The sequence below is a fragment of the Anopheles cruzii genome, chromosome 3 (assembly GCF_943734635.1).
Source record: "Anopheles cruzii chromosome 3, idAnoCruzAS_RS32_06, whole genome shotgun sequence".
NCBI classification, from domain to species: Eukaryota; Metazoa; Arthropoda; class Insecta; order Diptera; family Culicidae; genus Anopheles; species Anopheles cruzii.
Window position 1 is genome coordinate 65,013,547 of NC_069145.1, and position 26,518 is coordinate 65,040,064.

The window sequence follows — 26,518 nt, forward strand, 5'->3', positions numbered from 1 at the left end:
ACAGACTAAGTTCATCGGTTCATTTTCATCGGTTCATCCAATTACAGAGAGTTCATTTACCCAATTGGTGGGTTCACCCAATTACAGAGACTTCATTCCCAATTCGGTTGTGTCACCACCAGAGGGCAGCAGTGTAGCTGTTTTTTTTCATCGCTACGCATTTAGACCAGTATACGAGTTCTGTCGCCGTTCGCCGATTCCATAGGGCTGCGCCATCGAGGGCGAAAAGAGCCGGCTGCCAGCAGCGAACCACCTGTGCTTCGCCCGCTTCGCCCGGTTTGTACCGCACGTTCCCCGCGCTGGTCTAAAAACCGGCATAGGCGACTTGGTGCTGCGAAATTGACAATATGGCGACCTTTCGCTTGGTTTATAAAAATCAAATTCAGCACGTGTGTAAAAGTGCCAAACTTCAATCGTGAAAACGTATGTGAAAAACGGGTGAAATTGGGTTGAAAAGTGTAGCAGGAGTGAGCTAAGGCTGGCGGCAATCAGAAAATGCACGAGTACAGACAGGATGTGGTGTATTGGGCGTGATATTGGCCAAATTAGGTTTTCCAATACGATGACGGCAGCAGAGCGGCCCCAATGCCCTTGCAAACTAGTGCGGCACCATCACAGCTCATGTTACCCCCACAGATACGGGTGAAACCAACCAAATGTCCGCCGTTGAAAATTGAGATAGCGTTTGTCTTACCGGGTCAACATGCAACATAGAAATACGGCTGGAAGGTTTTCGATAGGCACGGAAAATGGATGGCTGGAATTTGAACCCGGCGGTTCCTGCGCTCTCTGTCTCTCTCTGCTGCTTGGAACCAGCTCCGGCAGGGTTATCTCATCCGTCGCTGCAAACTCGAGCTCCTTCTTCGTCGTAGTTCCTGAATCGTGATGCGGCATAAATCGGCACTTTTTCTGACCAGATTTGCGCACCGGGTGTTTGTAGGTTTTCCTTAACCCCCCCCCTACACTCGGGTTGCACAGTCAACGTGTGGAAAGCATTCATCTAATGCGAATAGACAAACGATGCATCGTCTTGTTTCCTTTGTTGCACCGCTGCCGGCGGAATGCAGTGGTGATAGTAGGAGTAATGCTAAATTTAGCGTGCATTGGTTGCGAATGTGAAGGTTGTTTTAAGGATGGTTTGCGTGGTTTGATAATGGCATAGAAAATAATTTGCCACAGCGAAGACGCCTGGCTATATGGTAGTGACAACGACGTCGCTCGGAACGCACACAAATGCACAGTATCGGGATCGCCACACATAAATGTACTGTACTTGCTAACGAGCGACGAATCCTTGTTGAACTAATGCAATGAATGTGAAGTATCAAAAACATCTAAAGTGTGCATCTCGTAGGGTAAAAATTGTTGAGGAATCTCCGCAAAAGTGAGGTTAGGTTTCGCGTTCGCTACGCAAAGTAGCCTTCGCTCGCTCGTTGATAGCAGTAGCGCAGAGAACAATGATCGAAAGAGCAAGAGAGCGAGACAATAGAAAGCTACAGAGCAATGGGTTCTCCAATGCGAAGAGGAAACTATTCGGTCGCTGGCATGGAATCGGTGTACCGTTATCGTGAAGTCGAAAGCGCTTACCATACGCACAATTCCGAAGACCTTCCGTACTCTATGCTCTTGTAGTTTCATTTATTTTCAGCAAACAGCGTAAAAAATCGAAACAGGTACACGTGTCATCGAAGCTCATCGTAAAAAATGATGCAGTTTGTTGCGTTCGTTACCAAGAGTTCTTTCAGCACTCGTCATTGAGGCCAGTCGTTGACATTGGTCACGTTGCTTCCGATGATGAATCCTTTACTCTGTGATTAGTCATCGAAAATGTGCAGCCATGGTGCGAGTGTCCAGTCTTTCTCTCGTTTCGTGGATGTACCTGTATGGCTGTCTCTCTCACTCTTTTCGCTTCCATCATACTTTACGCTCCAGTGCGCTCAGCTCGTTTCGCATGGAAATGTACTTCAGCAAATCGTACTCGAACCACGGCTCCGGAAACTAAATGGACGCTTGCTGATGCCAAATATACAGTTGTTATTGGATTGCATGGTGTAATGCGTACAAAGAAATGTTAACTTGAAACGTGTTGTACATTCAGAAGGAGAGAAAGAGCATTGAGAGAGCCGGATGGGATGTTCTCGCAACTTATCGGCTACGAATGGCATAGCCATTGTAGCTGTAACTGGTTATTCCCGTCATCTTTAAACCGGGCTGCTCGCTCTCGCTGACTTTCGGAAGTAAAAAAGTGTGGAACGAAGGGCGCAGTGGAAATGTGTGCTCCGAGACTTTGCGTTTCTCTCTTTCGGATGTTACAAGCTACGCTGGGACTTCCCCATTTCTTCCGCTGGCGTAGTTTGCCAGCAGCAGCGTGCGAATTCGAAACACTGGAGAGTACGTAGAGGGTTGGTATGAAATACAGATTAGGCAGTATGATGGATACGGTTAATCATGCTAAAACACCCACAAACCAGCAGCAATGTACCGAATCGATTACAACTATAGGATATTCACGTATTGTGAAATGAACAGGGACAGAATCGTGTAGGGCCAACAAATACTTTCTCCGTCGTTGAGAAATGTCAAGCTTACTTACGCGGGTTTGCCTTGACGACAATTTGGTGAGCTGTGTTTGGTACACGACTCACGTTTGTGTTACTGGACCAGCAGTGTAAGTAATACGCAAAGAGTTAACAGGCTAAAAGCACCCCTTATCAGTGTTAATGGTGTTCGACCAGAAAGGAATGCACAGCCACGTAGTCGTAACTAGGGCACAAATGTTTACAAAATCTGCTTACTAAGCAAAGTATGGTTTTTTAAGGTTGCGCGAAACCGCTAAACGCTCGATTCATGTGAAGTCGTAGTAGCATGCGAACAATTTAATGCCCATCGCCCAGAGATGCTTTAAACCGGTTCAAAAATAATGCTCGTCCAACGTCGAGTTTTTCACTACAATATAAAACTCGTCCTTCCGTAATCCACACTGGTTCGGAAAATGCTGTTTTAAGAAGGGGGCCACGCGCAACTTTGTTGGTCGTTTCGTTCACGCATTCCTCTTTTCCCAGTGCAGGATTTTCGCTTCTGTTCCACTCTGGGCTAGCATGACGAGGATGCGTGTACACAACAAAGCAACCTCAGTGTTAAGTTAGGTTTTGTGCCGGTGAGACATAAGACACAAGGTTTGTGTGTTACTTTCTTAATCTGTGTTCGGAGAGCATTATTCAGTGAAAGCCTTGTGGTTTCTAAAAGCAAAGGGAATATATTCTGTGGCTCACTCTAGGGACGACGCGCAAGGGGTAGAACTTTTGGTGCGAGGAAAACGTAAATGTGTGCTGGTGTGTGTGTTTTAATGCCATTTTGTTCGCTCACACACACTGATTCTGAAGTGCCGAGTGGTCAACATGTGGAAGTTGGGAGTCATTTGAACAAAATTTTGAAGCATTGTTTTTAGTTTATTTTTCATTACTAACAAGCTTTTTTCATCTTTCCGGGTCCTATCCAACGCTACGCCATAGATGGATGAGAATCGCCAGGAGCAGCAGTCGCACGATGGCCCGGCAGGTATGACTCCGGACGGAGTCATTGAGTCGAACTGGAGCGAGTCCGTCGAGAACTTCGACGATATGGGCCTGCGAGAGGAACTGCTCCGTGGCATTTACGCGTACGGTTTTGAGAAACCGTCTGCCATCCAGCAGCGCGCTATTACGCCGTGTATCGCGGGACGCGATGTCATCGCTCAAGCCCAATCCGGTAGGTACTAACAGCCGTCACTGAGACTGAGACCACCTTCGTTTAATGTTAAGGCAACATACGTATCATCGTTAATATCGATTTTATTAGACAAAAGCCCACTCAAAAAGTGGCGGACGCAATGTTATATGTTTTAGTTATTTTGAGTTCAGTGCTTCCCCCTGGACACATCGTAGGCTACCTTTATATTATGTGTAACTGCCAAGAAAACCATCTCTCCGTGGAAAGATGGTGTATTTGTGTTTGGCCTCTCTTGAAACAGGGTCGTAGCCGTGCGCTACGAACCGGCGCCCGGCCGGTAACGGGACGTTTTTCTTTTCTATAGTCAGGCGCAGAACGCCGTCTCGTCGTACACGACCACGTGCCGGAGAGACCGGGCAGAAAAACCAATGTACAGCGAGTGAGAGAGAAATTTTGGTGGCGAGAGAAAGTTCAACGTGTTGTAAAAGTTCGAATTCGAGTTTGTGTGCGGCCTCTTGCGTTTCGGTATTCTCAGCGGTATCAATGTTAATATTGTGGTTTGAATTAGGTTCGGTCAGTTTGGATATTGTTTGCTAAGCTAGGAGAATCCGCACTAGTTCCAAGAAGACGAGAAATCGTGATTTCCGTACATTCTCTGACTGGTACAAGTAGTGCGAGAGTAAATTGGGCAGTAATTTGGAAATGTATGACAACCACACTGGTCAACAGAGTGAATGTGGCATACATTTGTACATAACTCCCACAGTGTTTCTCATCGAGCGATTACATTGAATTTAAACTTCAATTCAGTCAGCATTCTAAACAAACATTCAACATTGCTCTTGTATGATTCCGTAGGTACCGGAAAAACGGCTACGTTCTCGATTGCGATCTTGCAGCTGATCAACACCGAGATCCCCGAATGCCAAGCGCTGATCCTGGCCCCGACCCGTGAGCTGGCGTCGCAGATTCAAAAGGTGGTGATATCGCTGGGCGATTTTCTGAAGGCTCAATGCCACGCCTGCATCGGCGGAACGAACGTTCGCGACGATATGCGCCGCCTGGAGCAGGGTTGCCATATCGTGGTGGGAACGCCCGGTCGTGTCCACGATATGATCTCGCGTAACGTGCTGCGCCCGAACAGCATCAAGCTGTTCGTCCTGGACGAAGCGGACGAGATGTTGTCACGTGGTTTTAAGGATCAGATTCAGGACGTGTTCCAGAAGCTGCCCCCGGACGTGCAGGTCATCCTGCTGTCCGCTACGATGCCCGCGGATGTGCTGGAAGTTTCCGAGCACTTCATGCGTAAGCCGGTCAAGATCCTCGTGAAGAAGGAGGAGCTTACGCTAGAAGGTATCAAGCAGTTCTACGTCGACGTCAAGTACGAGGAGTGGAAGCTCGGCACGCTGTGCGATCTGTACGACACGCTGTCGATCACGCAGGCCGTCATATTCTGCAATACGCGTCGCAAGGTAGACCAGCTGACCGAGGAAATGGCCGAGAAGACGTTCACCGTGTCGGCCATGCACGGCGACATGGAGCAGCGTGACCGCGATCTTATCATGAAGCAGTTCCGTACCGGCTCATCCCGTGTGTTGATCACCACGGACTTGCTCGCTCGTGGTATCGATGTGCAGCAGGTTTCGTTAGTTATTAATTATGACCTTCCAACGCTGAGAGAAAACTACATTCATAGGTAAGTGTACCGCTGCGCTATCTTTCGGGTTGACCCTCGTTGTTAAAGCACGTGCCCAGTCGTCATTGTTATGACTCGCGTGTCCAAATTGGCGAGGAAGATCATTCGGTGGCCGTAGCTTCATTCACATTATTGGTTAGTCGCTTCAATCGTTGCTTGACAATCGATATCAATCTGAATCTACAATGGTGGTTGGAATGGAATGCAATGGTTAACGGCGGTGGGGTTGGACATATGTAATCGAGATCGTTACCGACAAAATTTCGTCTTTTCTCACGTACTCAAATTTACTTGCAGAATTGGACGTGGAGGACGTTTCGGTCGTAAGGGAGTTGCTATCAACTTCGTCACCGAGCAGGACAAGCGGGTTCTCGCCGATATCGAGAAGCATTACAACACAACCATTGAGGAAATGCCAGCTAACCTGGCTGACATGATTTAATCGCCGAAAGCTTTCCGTTTTCCAAAAGCAAATTGTACGTGCGTGCGTCTCTTTGGTGTGTGCTGTGTGCGTGTTTCGTGTGCGCGAGAAGGCTATAAAGATTCCAGAGATCGAGCGATATCTTAGAGACGACAGACGAAGGTGGAAGAAGGGGCAGGAAGGTGGAAGCGGGCATTATCCGACGACACTCGCCGCAGCAGAGGGAACCCGCATTTAGTAGAGAACACAACAGGCAGAGCAAAATCGATTACATCATCCGGTTCAAGATCAGTAGCAGCAGCAGCAGCAGCAGCAGCACCAGGAAAACAAAAAAGTTCATCTACTACGAAAAGCCACGTCCTTTCTGAATAAAGCAAGAAACAAGGTGTAAGAAGAACTCAAATTAATAACTGAAACCTAAATCTACTACTTTTATTGCTAATAAAATTATTCAAATCAACAATACAACAACCATCCGCAATCGTGGGTTTAATAACCTTCTTCAATAATCAGGCAAGGCTTCATCCCCTTGATTAAGTGTGCTGGGAACTAGTTCCATCCCCAACATCGGTATATACATTTGTGTTTAAGTTGAGCGATTCGGACAATCATCTAGTTCTGATGCCCTGCGCACGTTACCGCGGTACCGAGTGTGGCTATCAAACGGTGTTGTGTTACCTTCCACGCACGCACATCTTCCGATAGCCTTAAGAATACCGACGGTGAAACGGAGATTTGCTCATGTCGAGAAATGTCGGCAAGAATGTGCAATGTGCTTTTGCATCTTGGTGCTCTCGAATCATCTGGCTAAGAATTAAAGATTTATTTTGGTTTTGAAAACGGATTTATTCAATCCCAACGGCTCTTTCAAAATTGGTTGTCAAAAAATTCAATAGCACTGCGTTTGCCTCCAGGTGGCGCTGTTCAACGAAAATTTGATTTCTTCTTGTTTGTTTTTTCTTCGTTTTGGAAATGCAAAGTTTTGGATGAAAAATGCTAAATTTGAAGCAAAATTGCAAAGTTTTGGATGAAAAATGCTAAATTTGAAGCAAAATTGCAAAGTTTTGGATGAAAAAGGCTAAATTTGAAGCAAAATTGCAAAGTTTTGGATGAAAAATGCTAAATTTCCAAGATTTTGATAAAATATGCATATTCAGAAAAATGCATTCAGAATGTTACCGCTGTCAAACAGGCTTGTGCAGTGTTTTAACCAGTTTCAAGTTGGCTTCAGAGTGAGCGTGTTTCGCGGAAAACGGTAACACGGGTCGTGTCGCGCGTGCCTAGGGTCACACCTCAGTTTCGATTCGACAGGTAAAAGAAGGTAACACAGTGAATTTCAAGCTCTAGAAGAAAGATATAAACAACAGTTCACAGTGCTTCGAGTCCGGTCTTTTCGAGCCCTCAACACTCAATTGTAGGCGCTGCTGTCTATCTTCCCCCTCTCCCCTTTCCTTGTTCGGGTTGACTCGTTTTTTTTCGGGATTTTCGTAGGTTGACTCGGGTGTCAGGTTCGTCATCAAAGTAGGTTTGAAGGTTCAAAGTCAGGTTCAAAAATCGAATTCATAAAAACAACATTCATAAAAATTAGACGATTCGTTTAAGTCGTCCTGTTGAAGTTCATCCCGTTCGGTCCTTTTGTGCCATTGAGGAGCAAGTAATCTCGCTGGAAGATTTCGGAGCTTTTGCAGAACGCGCGCGCCTCATCGTGTACAGCGAATTCTCTATTGCAAGGTGCATTTTCTTTCCGTACATCAAACGAGTGCATTGCGTGGTGCGTGATTTCGTTAAACTAGCAAAGGGAACTTCCCGAGTCCAACTCTTTCGTGTCAGCTTGCCGTTGGTTTTCAAGTTTTCAATCTCGATCTACAGGCAATCTAGCTGTAAAACATAAGTATTCGTTTACTTGTCCGAGTTTGAAGTTTTCAAGAATAGATTTTGTCCGATTATACTTCTTTGTCATTAGAAGAATAAAGCTCTTGAATGATATAGGACAGTGCCTTTTGCTAGACTAGAAATCATACCGGGAGTTTTGCATCTAGTTTGCTAACGATATGAGCTTGATGTGAAACCTCCGGAACAGCACCGCCAGCGACCAGCAGAATAGAAAACTGCGTACGCCATCGTTTCACTGTTCGCGTTGCGGCTTAGGGGGGTCGAGTAGTTTTGCTTATAGATCGGGAAAAGTGCTTCGTTGGACCCGGCAGCTTAGTTTATCGGAAAGCCATCGAATCACGGTGGCACTGGAAATGTATTCTTCTGAAAATCGATGAGGAGGCCAGGCGAAATGTGAAGCACACGGGAATACAGGAAGAAAACAAGAAAGAAAACACGGCCGACGCACGAACCGAGAGATATAAACTGGCAATTTGAGGAGAGAATCCGACGTCGAAAGGGCTGCGTGTGCGTTTGGTTGCAATGCGTGTGTATAGGTGTCCGAGCGCCGCTTGTGCGCTAGTGTGCTATGTGGCATGCTGCAAAAATGCGCATCACAGTGCCGTGCCGTACAGTGTGTGTGTACCGCAGTGGCCAGAGAAGAGTGTTGCACGTGTGCGTGTTCGATGTGTGTTCGTGCGAGCGAAAGGAGAAAGAGAGGGAGGGAGAGAGAGATGAAGAAAAGAAAGCGAGTTGGTAAATGGTCGCAACTCAGTGTTCGTGTTCGCCGTAGTAATGTAGTAGTGAGTAGCGAGTATCGAGTGATCCTTGTCATTGCGCGGAACCGCAGAGTTAAGTTCCTAGGTGCCAAGAAAGATTCACGCATTTTAGTTTACAGTGAGAGCGCCTTCTCCCAACTCCAGGTGGTGAGTGTGTCGGACATTTGCGGGGTCACCTTTTATTGCTACGAAATGATAGGGAAAATGTCGAGAACCACTGGCAAAAAAGGATATTTGTCCAGTGTAGATTGGTGAGAGCGGCGCATTCTGTCGTTGCGACCGAAATCTAGGTATCCTTGCGGCATTTTTCTGTCAACGCCGCCGAGTGGACAGTGCCGAGAAACATTAGCGTGGTGATGTGCAGAAAGGCGTTAGCGTTCACAAAGTGATTTTTTCTGGATAGGGCGAACCGCTTTTCTATTGGACATTAATTTATCAGGGGGAAACCGGATTAATTTTACCATTCCTTTCGTGTTTTTTCTCCTCCGTTGTGTGCTTGATTAGGCAATAGAGAAAGAAGTAGCTCGAAAGCTATAAATAAAAGGAAGTTACCGGAGCCAAGTGTGCCGGAAACAGGAAGCAGAGCAGTAACACATCCCGATCGTAGAGATTTATAAATCGTAAACATGAGCTGGCAGGATTACGTCGACAATCAGCTTCTCGCTTCCCAGTGCGTGTCAAAGGCGGCCATCGCTGGACACGATGGTGGTGTATGGGCCAAGTCGGAAGGTTTCGAGGTAAGTGTGAGCCGAGTTCCGTTCTTTTTCTACCGGTGCCTGGGCGTTTGAATAACCGAACGCCAGTAAACCTTTTCCGTTATTTTGGGCGATAATAATTAGCCGGCTTTTACCCTTCCTAGAATAGGTCGGAGTAGCGGCTGGTATATTGGGAATACTGCAAAGTTTTGTGAGAGAACGCGAAATGGCGGAGAGTGAGTGAGCGGCAGTGAGATGAGTGTGAGTGAGCCGCGGATGGAACAATGAGTGAGCTGAAAAGGAATCTTCAGATTTTTCGTTAAGGGTGTGACCGACGATGATGCGTCGAATTATCGTCTGATTGGATTATTTTTCGAAACGCTCTTTTTGCCTATACTAGAATGTTACCAATTATGTGCATGATACTTTACTCCAAAGCGAGTGCTTTTCTCTGTACATTTCTGATTGCATCATAGCAAACTGTGCAACAATCGAGATACCATCGAGTCAGTTGGAATGACAAAGGGATTGGTTGAAACGTACATTTTACGAATCATGCTCACTGTTCCGGTCAGTTTGACTTCTTTTTAAATTAAAGGACGTATTGTACACCCTGTGTCTGGCAAAGCGCGTGCAACGTGTGTTAATTGGAAGAAGAGTCCGACAGCCGCCACAACGGGCGGGTGAGAAGAAGAAAAACCTGCCGGCTCACTTTACCGGATTTTCAAAATGGCGTTCCGCGGAATGATACGAGAAATTCTTCTCATCACCTTGAGCGGCGAGTGTGTGCTCTTTAGTGACTGTTGAGCGCATTTTGGCTCGCTCTCTCTCTCGCACTGACACACACATATGCATGTAGTTTCTACTTTTTGATATCGAACGGAGAAACACTGCAAGTCGTCGGTATAAAATATTTGCCTCATAAAGTAGTAAGTAAATCGTTAAATACAATGTCAAACGGTTATGGGAAAGCTGGGTATAGAAATTGACATTTTTTATCGGACAATAATTCTCTCACTCAGCAATTCCATTCTCGCGAGTTTTGCAAACACACACACCAGTGGCAATGTAGCAGTATTAGTGCGATAATGTTGCTCATTGGATTGCGCGAGTGTGCGTAACTCTTCGGAGCAAAGATGATAAAAAAAATTGCCGGCGAATTTTTCTTCCACTTCGTTCTCGTTTCCTCTCTCTCTTCTCTCGCGTTCTCGTTCGTCAGCAAAACGTGCGATGAAGCGAACGGGGATGAACGATCCACGTTTTAGCCGGTTGCGCAAAGCGGAAACCGGAAAACTAGATGCGTATGCTCTGTGTACTGCTGTTGCTGCGTGTGCAAACATGTTGTACCTCAAACTCTCTCCGCCGATAGAGACCATAGAATTCTTTTTTGTTCCTATCCTTGGCCGGGACACTGAACTCCCTGATTCGATTGTCGTAGAAGAAGGGGGGAGATCGAAAGCAACAGTTTCGGCAGAGCTTTGGTGATCATTTCATAATCCTCTCTGCCGATGGGACGTGGTCCGTACTTTCGTAGTTACCTTCGGTCCCGACACATAACATATGCTGCACCACCGCGCACAAGTCTGCGGCGTGGTTTGGTGGTGCTGTCATCCATTAATCAGCCGCGCGGTGCCTCAATCTGTCGTTTGCCTTCAATACACAGAGCTCGCGCATTGTGGCTCTATTAGGGGTAACCGGCACACGGCACGGGGCGCACCCTTCTGGTTCGCCTGGGAAAACCGACGTCCCGCGGATGACTCATGCTCGTTTCCACCATTTGTTTCAGTCCAATATGCCCCTTGCCCGCAGAGTTACGGAGGTCTCCATAGGCAAGATAAAAGGTTGATTTACATGGGCATACAGTTTTTTATTTTACAAAATCAATAATGGCCGTGAATGTGTGCCGCTGTCCTGGTTGGGTCATACAGGATTTCATGTTTCAAACATACCTCTATAGATAATCCTGCCATTTCCCCTAGTATAAAAATTCCTATAATTTTATATAAATGTAGCTTCCGTTGCTTTACATGGTTAGGACAGAGAAGATTGAATAAATTTTCTTACAAAACGCGTTCTGAAGATCCAAGAAGCACAAAAGAACGGCACAAAAGAAGAGCACAAATCAAGAGAAGAAAGTTGCTTCGACCCCAAATGAAATTTACCATGCGGCAAGCGGAGAACACGGTCGTAACTTCCCATTAAATAGTTTTCTAATGAATCTCTCGCCTCTACAAGAGTGCAGACTCTCGTTCTCCTGTTGTTGTAGCGCGAAATGAAGAACTCTCTTGATATCCGGTCGATCATCTTCTGCTTGCCTCTAAAGTGTTTTTTTCGATTTGGGCTTCTACCTATTCTTCTTGAGAGCAAGCGAGCACCCTCCACGGTTGGCAAATTTTGGCGTTTTCCTATCGTCCCTAAACACAAAGTTTGGCCAGAGCCTCGCACACGTTAGGCCATGCCACACGCGGTGATGGTGTAAAGTAGCCAACAGTCTGGGGGGGAACCATCTGTAAACACGGTCAAAATGGATGAAACCGGAACTGCCTTCGTTGTGGTACCTTCTCTCGCGCCCGGTCAAGAAGGAGGAAAAGTCCGATTCGAAAAAGAGGTAGCGTTCGATTCGACCGGCACCGCTTTGGGTTAGCGGAAGCGAAAAATCGAGGGGAAAGAGAAAGTTCACGTTGGGCCACGAGGCTTGACTCTTGGCTCGGCTCGACCCGACTGGGACTTGCCCACGGACTGGCGTTTCAAAGTTCGATATGTTTCATCTTCCTCGTCCCCGCGCAAGGTGAAGGTAAAACGAAAGGAGGTTGTCTTTTTGGTTGGTAGACGCGACGACCATTAATGGGCGGCCATCATCGTTGCGCGACGGGCGGACCGGGGAGAGAGCGCGGGTTCATAAATATTTCAACAAAAACTTCCGCCACCAATAATCCCGGCCACAATGGTGGACGGAGGTTGAACTTTCCGCTATTTAGTTTGTTTCTTCAACTTTAATTTTATGTATGAAGACATGATGCGCGGAGACCACCGCAGAAGAGAGGAGGTGGCACCTTATAGGAAGTTTTAATCGAATGGATACAACCGGTGTTTTCTAGGGATTCGTTCGACTTACGCGGCACACGGCGCACATTATTCCCCCTTTGCCTGATGGTCGGTCTGTCTGTGTCACCCTCCTCAAAGAGGCCGCAATCTTGGGTCGCTTGGTATCAAGGTTACTTATCGACAACGAGGTGTAGGCCCGCGGTCGCAACAACATGAAGCGGAGGGAACTAGAAAATTGAAAATTATGAATCATTCATCAGTGGCCGGGAGAGGAGCGCGCGTTGCTACTTTTCGGGTCTCCTCGCGGTTAGTGAACGAAAAGAGCAAAAAAAAATCCGTTTCTCACATTTTCTCGGTAATAAATCGAATTTGCCGCCGCTGATATATGGCCCAAGAAAGAAGTGAGCCCCCCTGGTTAAGCCCCTGGTTAAGCCTCAATGTGAACGAAGAGAGAGTCCCCTGGGTGTTGCACCCTTTTGGTGGTGCATCATTCGTTTTTTTGTGGATTCTACAACTATGCCGCTCATTGTTCATTGTTTTTGAGTTTTTGTAGCATATGAGTTGGTGATTCGGTGAGGCATCGAAAGAATTGTGTAAAGGAATACCCCGTCATCAAACAATCGTACAGAAATCAGCGTCAATCGGCCAATGCAAGTGGCACGGCGTGATCCCTGAGCGAGTAGGTTAAGGTCACGACGGTGGCGGCGACGGTGACTCCCTGATTGCTTAACGTTTACAACCAATTTTAGTGCCGATGACCATCGCCTTACTTGGTGTCGTGGCACGGAGCGGCGTTCGGAAGACAAGGAATCGGCCAGAGACAACGCCACATGTTTTGGGGGAAGCAACACGCCTCTCAGCTGGTTTTAGGTCGTCAGGTCTCAGCCACGTAAGAAACAGTACAGGAAATCCAATTACCCTTGGGCAAGGTCGGACTGGTTGTGCGCGCACCTTGAGGGCGGCGGGTAGTCAGCTGCGGGTGTGTTATGCATCGCAGGCACTGCCGCGCTAGAGAGACCGCCGAGACAGTAGGGGGTCGTCGTGTACATACTATCAGTCGTGCGCACAGCGTAATTGAAATGCGACGCATACGCCGTGGTGGTGGATATGGCTGCTGAAGCAAACAGAAACCAAGCCCTGTGCCTGCGCTATTAAGTAACACAATGCTTCACACAACAGCAGCGCAACTATGCGACTGCTGGAATGGCCCGGAGGAGGTACACTATCTTTTTTCCACCTGCGCCCCTCCACGGATGGTATCACACCCAACAGGCGGGCTGATAGAGCTGCTACCCCCCCAGACCATGAACGCGGCGGTTGCAGCAAAAAGTGCACTCGATAACAAATGGCACACTGAAGTGCCGCGTCGCGTCCGTTCACACAAAGAGACGGGTTGGCGGACTGTCTCAGCGCAACCCACTTCATTATCACCTACCAAAACATGCACAACGCTGCGTCGTGAGTCACAGTGGTGCTTATTAGTGTGCTCTGCCCATAATGACAATCAGCTGTGTAATAGACTTCCCTTCTTCGATTGGGGGTCTAGAAAATTCCATCACCCCTGGGCGCGATGTGGACATTTATTTTTTTTTGTTGAACACCAGAGAACCTCTGATAATCAATCATACATTCAGCGCGGATGATGTCGTGGTGTCGCAAAAGCCCACAGCCCAGGGTTATGTAGCGGAGAACAACGTCTCGAGCCGCAATATTTTCACATGCCTCTCTCTCCTTCGCACCGCGTGAAGGTTGACGGGTTTTGTCGCGCCAATCGAAGGTTCTCCCGCAGACCTCAGTGTGTGTCGCGTGTTTGCCATTTTAATGGAAATGTTGGGCCATATTTCGTTACAACGGCGCACAGGAGGAATTGGTGTACATCCTGTGTGGATCATTTGGCCTGAGTACGTGATGTCCACTTTCGTGTGGCCTTTTTGCTGATGAACTTGATCAATCTGAACATAAAAATGGTTGCACAATAAAAACGGTTGAATAATTACTCCCGGACCACGCGGGCTTCGTAACCAGTTTTGGTTGCTGGGAACTGCAGAAGCTTCCAGTACGCGTGTGTCGGGAGGTGGCCATCAGTAGTGCTCTGCGTCATCCTGCTTGTTGTTTTCTAACCTGCTCGGGGGATGACAAATGGCAAATGGCATCGATGTGTGCGTACTACCCAGAAACCCGGGACTGGTCAAGGAATTCTAGTGTCATTCGTACAAACAGTATTTTTGTACTTTCCATCGGGCGCCTATGGCCACTGTGCGTACGTGCGGTCACGTTTCGTTCAAAATACGTAAATCGCGACCACGGGCGCCCCCTTCGAAAGAGAAAAAGAGAGACCGCCCGACCGATCGTATTGACATTAGTGTCTGGGACAAGGTTTTTGCGGGGCTGAATGTGCGCCGCGTGCCATGTTGCTGTGTCGTAACCTTTCCTCAATGCACTCAGTAGTAGGTGTGCCCCCGTGTTGCAGTAGTTGCACCCAATTGTTGCTATCCACACCGTATGCGACTCGTTTCGTTTTGAGCGTTCCATGGACAATTTTTTACAGGGAACACGCTCACGGGGTCGTCTAATTTTTGGTTTTGGTAGACGTCCGTATAAAGTAACATAGATCATAAAGGACGTACGTATGCACAGGTCTTCTATCTATAATACTCTACTCCAAGGTGAATCGATAAATCAGGTTTACCAACAATTATTCGTTTAGGTATCTTTTGCCCTCTAGTAAGTTGGTTTACTTAATAATATAACATCATCTTTCAGGCAGGTTACTGAACCGTTCGGGAAAGGCCGCACAGTGCTGCCAAATAGCCCCAAAAAGCCCTGATGTCCTGATGCATGATGTTGCATTTTCTGCATTCTAAATCTGTACCGATGCACGCCGCCGACGCACAACCGATCGGCGGTACTGACGACATCCTGTCGTCACCCTAGAAGGTGCACACTTCCTTTCGTGACTAAGCGTGTGTGCTCTCGTTATGCAGCACGCGCGCAAGATCAGAGATCGCGAGATCATCGAACTGACTTGTGAAGCGCATCGAATCGCGAACTTTACTTCCTACTTCTCCTGGGTGTCTTGCGTGCACGCGTGGCGTCTAGCGTACTGTTGGGCTCGGTGGGCTATTTTAAGAATATTCCTCCCCCGAAAATGCTCACTCGTGCGAACGAACCCCGTGTCCGTCAGTGGAGTGTATGATGGGAATGTTTTTGGCGGTGGTAATTTCGTTTCACTCTCACTGTTGGCGCACTCAAAAGGCTGCTGCATACTCTCAATATGCTGTAAAGGTAGGCGGATTGGCGGATTAAGACTTCTAAGCCCGTGAGAAGAGCGTGACGAAGCCGTCCTAAAAGCGTTTGCATGACGTAATGGATATGGGTGACGACGGATTCCGAGAGATGCACAAGACGGACTTCCGATTAGTCATCGTTCGTCGCCGGGGCCGACTTTGGATCTCATCGGAAACGAGAAGGTCCGCCTCAATAAATCGATTAGTTTGCCTGTCTCGGGTGAAGATGGTGAAGCATCATGACTCAGGGATGATTCAGGACTGTCTTTCGAGAATGACTACTAAAACTCGTCTCACGTGAATCGTGTGTTATCCACGATTAGTGTAAAAAGAGAAAGGACATTCAATATTCTCCGCATAGAGGTTCGCAATCTTATACACAAAATGGGCCTCCGTTTCCGGATTGTTGGCGGTTACGTGTGATTTTGACAGTTTCTTCTTGGCGTTGGTGCAAGTCCACAAAGTTGGCTTTGACGATGGAGCACGTCCGCAGACACGTCGATGCTTAACATTCTAGCAGGCCCAGCATTTTAATTTAATGTTCGACACAATGTTGGGTGTAATGAAGATTTGCTTTTGTTTCCAACTTTTGGGGGATAACTCTTTAGTTGTTCTAGTATTTTCCAGATATTTTTTCAGTTTCTTAATGGTCATAGAACGCCTGCCTTTACCGTCTAGCCCTGCTTCTCGAGGCTTTTAAGATAACGGATAACACATAACACGAAGTAATTTTCTACGGTTCTCTTCAACCGGTCCACTGGTGGTCCTCTCAGCGACTTCTTCGACTCGTGTTGGCGTGTTTGGCCGGGCACTGTCGGCGGCAGACCGAGCTCTCTCGTTGGTGCCCCGACACACGATCTTTTCTTTCACTTTCCTAAGCCTTTTTAAGGCTTTCGCTGGCCATTCTGTTGGCTGGCTGGCTCTCGTGAGCGGTCCGATGGTTGGATGACTACAGGTAATAGGCAGACGGCGGCGGCGGCAGCTGACCACAGACACCGACTCAGACCCGAGAGCCGCACGGCTCTAATGGTTCGGAAAACAGACCGATTTCGTCATGCCAATCATCGCCAGCTTTTCGCGCGCCAACCTATGTGTGGGTCCAGTGGACTTCTAGCTCTGTTATTGGGTTGGGCAGCGGGTCCGGTTAGCTTCTTTCCTGCTCTCCTCCACCATCACCACCACCAAGCTCCCCGCTCTTGGGCTAATGACGTGATAATTGATTAAATGGTGGAAAAGCAGCCTTTTAATGCCTATCAGCTGCTGCTACCGCCGTCCGGAATGTAGAAAGGAAGCGATACTTTAGCTTATGTTGTGCGACAGAGCGAGAGAGAGAGGGAAGAGGGAGGCCCATTAACTGCGACCGGAAGAGGAGAACGCTGGCCAGCTGGTCTGCTATCGTATGTGCGTGTGTTTACTCTGGGTAAGAAATGGGGGGCAGCACCACCGGTGCCGTTAATAGGATGTTTAAATGATGTCTAGTTTGTTACGGGGGGCCATTAAGGGACTTGCAACTAGACCTCTCTGCATCGTAAAGCAGTAAACTGCACACGATGGGAAAACAAACAAAACGCGTCGTATCGCGCCCGCTCTCGCGCGGACATGACATGTGTTCTGTTTGATGATCGTGCGTGAATTCCTGTGGCGTTGTTCGAGACCCTATCTACCGACCGACGGTATCGGAGCCACCCCAAGAGAAGACCAAAAAAATGTTATGTAAATTTAGGAGCTGGTCACGATGTCCGGAAGGTGAAGAAAGCGGAAACATACACATTCCGCGTGCGACAAAAAATTAGTGGCTCGTGATGATAATGTTTCAGACGGGGGGGGGGCTTTGGGTGGTCAGCAGGTATCGTAGCGAAAGCGCATCGCCGCATGCCGCATGTGATACTGTCGGCTGGTGGATGATATTTCGCGCGACACTAGGAGGAAAAAAACGATGTGAAGAAACGAAAACTCGACCGAAAAGCGGTGGCCCAAATCGAAGTTAATTGCCCGGAACGCCCGGTGAAGAAGAGATAGACCGTCGGCCCTGCCACACGGTCATGGACGGTGTTCCTCTCGCCGGTTCCCCTCACCGTCCACACTTCTTTTCGGCTGCGCAAAACTGAGTTGTAAAACCGGGGAAAAGGATTGTGCCGCGTGTCCACAGAGTGCGGCGCCCCTTAAAATGCCACAGAGCGAGAGAGCGAGATGGGTTTTGCGAATCCCCCGAACGGTTCCGGTCCGATTTGTGCGCCTGCGATCCTTACGAAAGTTGGCCCCCGCCGCATGGTGAGACGAGGAAGAAGATTTTGGATGCTCCAATGGTCTCCGGCATAAATGTTTAGTAAACCGGCGCAACAATTCACTAAGCCACAGCCATTTTTTATGCCATATGTCCGATTGTTGGCTTAAGTTGAGTAAGAGTGTAGTTGGAGAACTTCATATAAGCTCTATCGCTTTGGGCGAAAACTAAGAAAAAGTGAAACCACCTCTTCCGCTGGTTGGTTGGTGGGAATGGTGCGAAAAGAAAAGATTGGGGCCCTCGCTACGTATAAGGAATGGTATGCCGATGGCATTCCGACTCGCATGCCGTAGATAGACGAAATCATTATCCCATTTTAGACGGGGACGCAGCCAATCGCTTTCGACGGGAACTGAACTGGTACTTCGAACGCAGCGAGAGCTATTTTTGCTGAAGTTTGTTTCGGATTACTCGCGACTCGCGAGTTTTCTCCGTTGAATCGTGCATGACCTTCACCCTCGACTTTCGTTTGGCGTGAAATTAGACGACGATCTGCACGCAACTTCTTGATCCACTTTCCACCCGAATAGCCAATAATTATCGGTGATGGCTTTGGTGATCTTCTCAAAGACAAACGACTCGCGAACGCGTGTAAAACTGGTACCGTCTTCGCGGCAGAATCAGTGATTTGTCATCACACCTCCCCGCTGATAGATGGCCAGAGCCAGCCCCGGGCCGGACCGCGAAGAAAATCACCCGGGGAATGTGGCTCCGCAAGAAAAATTATCTACTTAAAAGGTAAAACTTGTGCGGCTCCAGTTGCGCGCGCAGCACCGACCTGGGGGAACACGTTTTGCTCGTGGCCAGTCACAAGTTATTATGGCCTCATTTGGGCAGCGAAGGAGCCGGTCGACGTCGTCGCCACCGCGTGATGATTCAACCCACCATCATCAACGTCACGATGCGGTGGCGACGCGCGCGCGCTGTCCAAAAGAGATGTGTGTCTGTGGCTGGGGTATTTAAATCCTATTTGGTCCGCCGTCGTCGTCGTCGTCGTCCACCCATCATCGTGCCGATGTCGTAGGTTATGTTCAGTCGGAGAACGTTTTTTCTTCAACGCCCGATAGTTGCTGCTGGGGGGGCCTCCAACGACGACGGTACGGTGCTCCATACTCTCTCGAGGACCGGATCGTAGAATGCTATATATAGACATTAAGATTCTGTGTCGACAGGGGAGAGTAGAGTGAGTCGCGCGGTCTAAGGCCGCGTCATAGCTCCGGTGGTCGATCTTAGCGCCCGGCGGCCACCAACGGGGCGTGAGAAGTTGTTACTCTCCTCGCGTCTTGTTATGGACTGCGCGGTTCGACCTCAACGTGTCTAGATGGTAAGCAAATACACCACCACCGTGTTGCAAGGCGGGGAATGCAGTAGAACTAATGAAAAGTAGCTCTCTACCCCAAAAGTGGATAGTTTTACTTTCAATTTTCGTTACTCACAAAAGTGTTTTCGATGACCACCGACACTATAATGTCCGGTATGATTTTATTCCATTTCGGAAGCATAACTGGTTTAAAAAATTACTTTTTCTGACGACGAGAGAAAGAGTCGATGAAAGTGGAAGTAGAAAAAAAGACAGGCGAGTGATTCGTATCACCAATCCCCCCCAGAGTCCAATCAGGAAGGCACCACCCGGCCTTGTATGAATGGAGAATGAGGAGAAAGTTATTAGCATATAACGCCCCGGAACCCCACACAGAATCCCCCCGCATTGGTACATAAAATCCCGAAACAGTGCGCCCGACGCACTCTCCCAACATTGGTTTGGTGATCGGAGGGACACCAACCTATACGATCATCGGCCATCTGACGGCGGCCATATTCGGTCGCGGGTAACCCAATCAAATGATTTTATTTTCACGTAACGAAGCTGCGACGTGTTCGCTTGGTGCTGGGATTTTTTGGAGCTTGATTGAAGCCCATCATCATCGAGACTGTTTCTTTTGGTGCGCTGTTGTTCGCGTGTGTCCTCTGACGACCTCCGACGAATGGTCGCCCCAGACTTTTGGAGTCGTGGTCGTTACGCCGTCGGCGACCCTCTGGCCGAGAGTGTAGCGTACACAGACAGTTGAGCCTCACTGTCACCGGTATCCCGGCTACTGACGATGATGCGTGTACGTGATCATGATGGTAAAGTAAGGATTATCTGCGTGCTGTGGGTCCCTTGGCATGCCTTCTTTCCGAAGAAATTCACTTTTTTGGACCCATGGAACACGCGTCGATTTGGGGAAGAATTTCTCTGCGTGGAATCTGAAGTAATATAAATCTCTATATTTAGTTAGTAGCTTCCAAACCCCGACCTTGATTCCGATGCGCGTGACCAATGAATGAAGAAACTACGCTTGCTAGGATGGCTATGCTATTTGCTCTCGATTTTGCAGATACTTCTGCTGCCGCTTCTCGGAAGATTAGTAGAAACATGCGTTTCTAGTGCGTAACAAACGGCGCTCAGATTGTGTTAAAAATAACATTTCCTTCATTACCGTTCGTGCTTTTCGTTTTTGTTTAATTTCGTTGGGTTGTTGTGGAAGTCTATAATTTCAACCTTTCGTCTATCGACTACGCTGACGAAACTCTCGTCGTGTTGCCCTTGATGATGGGGCTTTGTTTATAATTTATGCGTTGCTTGGAAACGCAACCGGGAGAAGGTAAGGTAAGAAGGTGGGTTGGTTGGTACACACGATCGCCGTGATGTCATCCGTATAATTTTCACGATCACGATCTATTGCTGCTGCGGCGGCGATTATCTGGACATTTTAATCGATGATTGGTCCCATCAAACTCACGTGTTTTTTATGGTCGAATAATTTTTCGCCAAACCAGCACCTAGAAGAAAGACAGTTTTGTTCGATCAAAGTTGCCATTGACAATCAAACCCCGTATTGTGTCTTTTTGAGTGGGGTATGCTGCTCTTAACACTACGCGGCTTTTCGCGCACTGACTCCTCTTGGGCGGAGGTTGTATTTTTTTTTTGAATCGTTGTGCTATTTATAAAAACTATGTCAATCCTAATTTGGTTCGCGCGCGCCCCGCGGGGCGGTGATCCCCAAGGTGAGTGAGTTTCTGCCCTGCTGCTACTTGTGGTGTGCTTCTTCGAGCGAAGAATGTTTTCTTCAATTCCACGTTTAATTTTAAAACGCCAATTGTTGAGTTGAGTGCTATGGAAGTTGATTGTGGCACAGACGTAAAACCAGGGATGCGTTCAATTGTCGTTCTTTTTCGTTTCGTGGTCGTCTCGTGTTTGGAATCGGGGATCGCTTACCTTCGGAACGAACGCAATTCCTGGGAGGAAGCCAAAAATTCCAAGCACCAGTATCCTTGACGGTCGGTTTCGAGCCGATTACTTGAGGCGAGGCACAGCCGGAGCCAGAAGTAGGCCAAACATTGAATGACATTCACAACTCAGTGCACACACCGCGTGTGTGTGCCGCTAAAGCCGGCGGCCGATCAGCACTTTCGCTTTCGTTCATTTTTCTGGGTTGCTTTGATTGTGAGTGTTCGTTCTCTCAGTGTCAGCGTCTGTCAGTTGGTTGTCATCTGTCGCTACCCCCTTTTGGGTGCTCTCGTAGGATGTTTAAATACTTGGGGCGCGGTGCGGTTTCGCTTTAACCTTAAGCTTAATGTTTTTTTCAGAACATCAACATTTTCATAATAATAACATGTTTTTTCACTCTTTTCGTTCTCTCGCGCAGGTATCGAAAGAGGAGCTGGCCAAAATAGTACAGGGCTTCGACAAAACCGAACTGCTCACATCCGGCGGCGTGACACTAGCTGGCCAGCGTTACATTTACCTCTCCGGTACCGACCGAGTGATCCGTGCCAAACTGGGCAAGACGGGGGTACACTGCATGAAGACACAACAGGGTACGTATGCGGGACTCCCCGGGATTGGATCGAACAGCGACCGCAAAACCTGGCAGCCGCAACATCACACACATCGAACGGAGACGGGATCCAATTTTAATCAGCAGAGCATACTTTCACGCATTCATAGTAGAACCGACCCAACCAGTCCGTCCATCGTTGGAGCGACCTACACGATGGATGCGAAGAGTGAACCTTATTAGAATATTATCGAAATGTGTACGCCTCTCTTGTGGTGGCTACACGTTTGGAAATAAGTCTAACATTGCTAGAAACTTGGCCCCAATAGCTAGAGGGGTATTTACACAAAAACAGATACTAAACAGATAATCCGTCCTTTAGATAAGGGCGCGCCAATGCTCTCTGGCGGCTCGTCGACGGCACAGCGGTTTGATGGTTGTGCCAACAGCAGCGCTTGATAGCTGCTAATGGATGATTGCCGACATGGCAGAATATTATCGGAGTAAGGCCCGTAGTGTAGCGGCCTCAATGATGATGGGTGCCTTCTGGTGGCATCTCCCCGCGTCGGTCCTGAAACGCATCTAAACCTATGTTACATTAGTATCTCTTCAGCATATAAAGTCGATTCCATCACAGAATCATCGTTAGCAACTGTGTTCTGTACGTTCTCTGGTCTGGCCAGCTTACGGTGGAATGTTCATTCCGATCATATCACGGATACGGATATTACCAAAAAAGGGAACACCACCACGACCCAACAAGTGTCGTCCACACGGCAATGAGCCGAGTGACCACTTTTTTTGCAACAGGTGGTGGCTTTCTGTTTAATTGTAGATGCGTTGGCGCTCCTTCGCGGACGTTCTTTCTGCGTGCGACGGCGGCTGTAACTGTGTTCTTATTATGCTGCAGCATCGCTCTCGCCGCGTGGTGTGTACTGTTGGCGGAGCTCTAAATGGCCACAGCAAATAGATATGCTTTCCCTGCGTCCTCCGCGTCGCCTCACGGAACCGGTTCCGTTTTCCCCGCGGCTCGCGTTTAGTTAGCGGGGCGCGGGACAGGAAACGAAGGGAGTTGCGCATTTATTTGTTGCTTTTTGTGGAATGATGATGATGATGAGAAATCGACACTCTGCCCTGGCCGGGACTGGCTGGGCTGGGCTGGGCGCTTGGCCAGAGCCATCCGGATCGCGTTTATCATCACACACACGGGGCAAAGTTACTACTCCTTCGCTGGCTCCAAAAGCGGAGAGCTATTTATGGTAGCCGCGGCCGCCGTGGTGGTGTGGCCGTTGGGTTGTTAGCTTTTCTTTTTCCTTCCCTCCCTACAGAGAGCCGCCGGGTTTTGTGTGTTGATTTGTTGTAGGTTTCTCGTTCGATCAGCAGTGGGAATCGATGGCGATCGGCTCGCGATCGCTATCGGTTTTTCATTTCCAGAGCTAAGCAACTTTTCATAACGGTGATTTTTCTTTTCTTTTTCTTTTTATCCCTTTTCTTTCCATTTACTTTTTCCCGGCCCGCGCGCACGTTCCTGCCTTCCCACGTTCTTCTTCTGCTGTTCCCCGGCCTGGCGTGGATCTTCGCCACTTGGAATTGGGGAATGCGGCGTGCGCTCCCTTCGTTCGTTCGGACACTACTCTCCCCGGATCATCATATCATGGGGGATGTTGCGTGCTCCTTCGGCCCCAATGCAGCTGTTATAGTATCGATCTACGAGGAACCCGTGCAGCCGCAACAGGCGGCATCCATAGTAGAAAAGTTGGGAGATTATCTAATTACCTGTGGTTATTAGAAGGAAATAGAAATGTTCTAGTGCGACGGTGGAGGAAGAAGCAGGCAGGAGGAGGAAGAAGGCTGAGGGGAGTAGCAGCAGCAGCAGCAGCAGCAGCAGCATAACGGATGAGAACTAAGGGGGACGGAGATGGTGGCGGAGGGGAGCATTAGTGACGACGGGAGGGGCACGCACGGGCGGAAGAAGCCGCCCGCCGCCGCTAGTGTGGTGCCGTTGTCCGCGCGAGCTAAGCACACAGGGTCGTGTCCTGCAAAGCGATGAGAGGAGGACAGGGGCTGGTTGATTTGCTTCAACACATGATCAGCCGAAAGGAAAAAAGTGAAAAGAAAAACAAGTAAATAAAGAAAGAGAAACAGAGAGACAGAGAGAGAGAGAGAGAAACGGAGAGACACACAAGAAGAGAAAGAGAGAAAGATTCGGTGGCGTGTGAGACAGAAACAAACAGCGAAAACAGAAGAAGGAAAACAACAACGGAACAGATACTTTCATACAGCTTTTTTATAATTTAAACACACTTGAATAAAGGAGAAGTGTAAGCTAAAGAGGAAGAAGATCTAAAACAACAGATGGAAACCAACACTCACTGTGCTTGGTGAATGAATCAATTGAACAAGTCGAACCGAACTCTATCGAAGGAAAGAACTACAACAACACCTGGAACTCCGGCCAGCAGAGAGTGTGTGTGAGTGTGCGGGTGCATCGAATGTCATGTGCGCCACACAGCACTCTGTTCCTTCCTCTTCTCTTGCTGGCTGACTGTGTTTGGAGTTATCGCGAGTGCGTTCTGTGTGCAGCTTTATGCTGTCTCGCCAGGGATTCAGCGGGGCATTTTGGAACATCATCCACCCAACCGATTCCAATTCCTCGCTCTCGACCTCTCTCTCTCTATCTCTCTTTTTGCCTTTCTATACACTAGCAAAACACCAGCCGCCCCCAGAAAAAGGCAGGAAGCTGTCGGAAGAGGTAACGTACGACCTGTGTGTATTCTTGCTCTGACAGACGGTGGAGGCACCAGGACACACAGCTACCAGAGGGGGGAAGATTAGAGCAGGAGCAGAAGTAGTAAAAGGCGAAGATTTCGCGCAAAATGAGCCGCAAAGAAACGGGCGAACAGGAAAGAGCACAAGAACGTAAGGAACGCATAGACACCACATACCGCAGCAGCAGCAGCAGGACGTAAGCATATGACGCGTGACACTCAGGACACACGGACGGACGCGAGACTGAAATTGACGTAGTATCGGGGGCAGGCAGGGGATTACACGAAAGAGGCGCGCGCAGAACACGAGGTTGTCGACGGGGAGAGAAAAACCGAGAGAAACATTAGAAGAACTCCCGCGCGTGGTGGGTGGTGGGGTCGGTCGTAGTAGTAAGGAGCCAGCCGCGAAGCCAACCTGTCGGCTGGCCGAGTGACCCGCGCGCGCGTGCAGCAGCAGCAGCGGACGGGAAGAAGGAAATTAATAATAAAACAAAAAAAAACTATTGATAATACTGTGTAAGCTTACATATTTTGTCTTTTTTTGCCTAAATGGTGTGTAAAATGTGGCTAAACGAATAAAGGAGAAAACATAAAACAACAGCAAAACAACTACACTGAATAACCATCTTCTTGTTTTTTGGTTGTGCTTGAAATCACTGACCGGAAAAGGTAGGTTCTCGAGCTCAGAGGGAGGGGAGATCAGATGCATCGCTACAGAGTGGTCCATACTGTGGCCCGTTTTTCCTGAGACACACCGCATCGCAGTCGGGTTTCCTAAGAGGGGTAGGATTTTTTACTACACGCCCCAACGCTCACCAATCGATAAGGAATAGATGGAACAGGAACAAAATAAGAACACCTCATAAACTCGGACTAACCTCACATATACATTGTGCTAACGAACGAAAAAACCGAACACCATGTTGGTCGCGGGGTCGCTATCGCGGTTTGGTTGTTGAAGCCGCCCGCCCTCCGTTGTATCGTAGGGGATCGATGATACGGTCGAGATAAAAACTGAGTGATACGTTGCGTGGAGCAAACACAAGTAGCAAGAAGGGGCGGCGGCGGCCCCCGGAGCATATTAGGGTGTGTGCGAATGGCACAGCAGCAAACTAACAAAACGATATTACACGATAAGCAGAGATAAGCAAAAACGTGCGAACCGAACTAACTACACACATTGATTGCACAAGAAAAACATGCCAGCAGAGCGAAAAACGTGAAATGTGAAAACTATCGAATTGAAAGCACGGAAGAAAATAAAGAACCTACAAAGAAACAAAACCGATGCCGCGTGTAATGTGTTCAATTTATGGAAAGAAAGGAATGAACAAAAGGTTTGTGCACCCTTCCGGACGGTAAGGGACATTTCGCCAACCAAACGGTTACACGGTCGACGCCTTCTTGGATATCGGAATAGGTGTCCGCCCTATTTTCAAACGAAACAGTTCGGAAGTTAACTCTCAGCATACTATGAGGCTGCGGGGAAGAAAATTTGCAGACATTTCCGGTGGTTGCCACACAAAATCCAAGAAAGAAATCCCTGTGGTTGCTACGTTAAGAATAATGTTCGAACCACAACATATCGGACCGCATTCGGCTCCATAATCGAATCACAAGAACACGGTTCCGGAATCGAGAAAATCCGCCCCGAAGCGAACGGGCGGCGTGAGTGAGCCAAAACACTAGGCGACCATCCAAATCCAAGTTCGGCAGGTAGCGCGTCCCGTCCCGTGGTGCTCGGGCCTTAACCCGATCGGCTCGGCGGCGGCGTTCGATCGCCCCACGGGGTCGGCTCTCTCTCTCATTCGGCTGCGCTCTCTGTCGCTCACGCACCGCACGAATCCGCTGCTCGCAGTGCGATTTTGCGCGCCCTCTTTGCCTGGTCTGCTTGCCTGGTATTTTGCGGACATATTTGCCGGTTGCGGTGAGATTTGTGTGTTTTCGGCAATTTGCTCGGTCAGGTTCGGCCATCCGCCGCTGCCACGTGGCTCGAAGCAGTTGTTCGACGTTTGAACCGCCGGTGCGCGGATCTTCGCGGCGGGCGTGTGTTTAAGTGGCGTTAGATCGATCTGGGGCGAACCCCTCTTTCGGGCGAAGAAATAACGCGCTGCAAACGGGGAACACGGAATCGCATAAAGT

At 48.5% G+C, this 26,518-nt stretch overlaps 2 protein-coding genes across 3 annotated transcripts; both read left to right on the forward strand.

Annotated features, from left to right (window-relative positions):
• The first annotated feature begins 367 nt into the window (after positions 1-367).
• Positions 368-6,299, forward strand: LOC128273584 (eukaryotic initiation factor 4A). The gene is made up of 4 exons (XM_053011580.1): positions 368-423; positions 3,513-3,747; positions 4,567-5,404; positions 5,702-6,299. The coding sequence occupies exons 2-4, from the start codon at positions 3,513-3,515 to the stop codon at positions 5,844-5,846; spliced, it is 1,218 nt and encodes a 405-aa protein (XP_052867540.1). The 5' UTR covers positions 368-423; the 3' UTR covers positions 5,847-6,299.
• Positions 6,300-7,406: 1,107 nt separating this feature from the next.
• On the forward strand, positions 7,407-24,979 carry LOC128274985 (profilin). Of its 2 annotated transcripts, none has more exons than XM_053013349.1 (4): positions 7,407-7,556; positions 8,981-9,213; positions 21,477-21,648; positions 23,300-24,979. In XM_053013349.1, exons 2-4 carry the CDS (start codon positions 9,103-9,105, stop codon positions 23,395-23,397), a joined length of 381 nt encoding a protein of 126 aa, XP_052869309.1. In that variant the 5' UTR covers positions 7,407-7,556; positions 8,981-9,102; the 3' UTR covers positions 23,398-24,979. The 2 variants fall into 2 exon arrangements, with proteins under 2 accessions (XP_052869309.1, XP_052869310.1); XM_053013350.1 differs by lacking the exon at positions 7,407-7,556 and adding an exon at positions 8,542-8,623.
• Positions 24,980-26,518: the final 1,539 nt, after the last annotated feature.

Excerpts from the sequence above, each read along its gene's own strand:
- LOC128273584 (XM_053011580.1), top strand. The coding sequence starts at position 3,513 with ATGGATGAGAATCGCCAGGAGCAGCAGTCGCACGATGGCCCGGCAGGT. Across the intron at positions 3,748-4,566 it reads CATCGCTCAAGCCCAATCCG|GTACCGGAAAAACGGCTACG; the intron begins GTAGGTACTAAC and ends ATGATTCCGTAG. Across the intron at positions 5,405-5,701 it reads AGAGAAAACTACATTCATAG|AATTGGACGTGGAGGACGTT; the intron begins GTAAGTGTACCG and ends ATTTACTTGCAG.
- LOC128274985 (XM_053013349.1), top strand. The coding sequence starts at position 9,103 with ATGAGCTGGCAGGATTACGTCGACAATCAGCTTCTCGCTTCCCAGTGC. Across the intron at positions 9,214-21,476 it reads CCAAGTCGGAAGGTTTCGAG|GTATCGAAAGAGGAGCTGGC; the intron begins GTAAGTGTGAGC and ends TCTCTCGCGCAG. Across the intron at positions 21,649-23,299 it reads CTGCATGAAGACACAACAGG|CTGTTATAGTATCGATCTAC; the intron begins GTACGTATGCGG and ends GCCCCAATGCAG.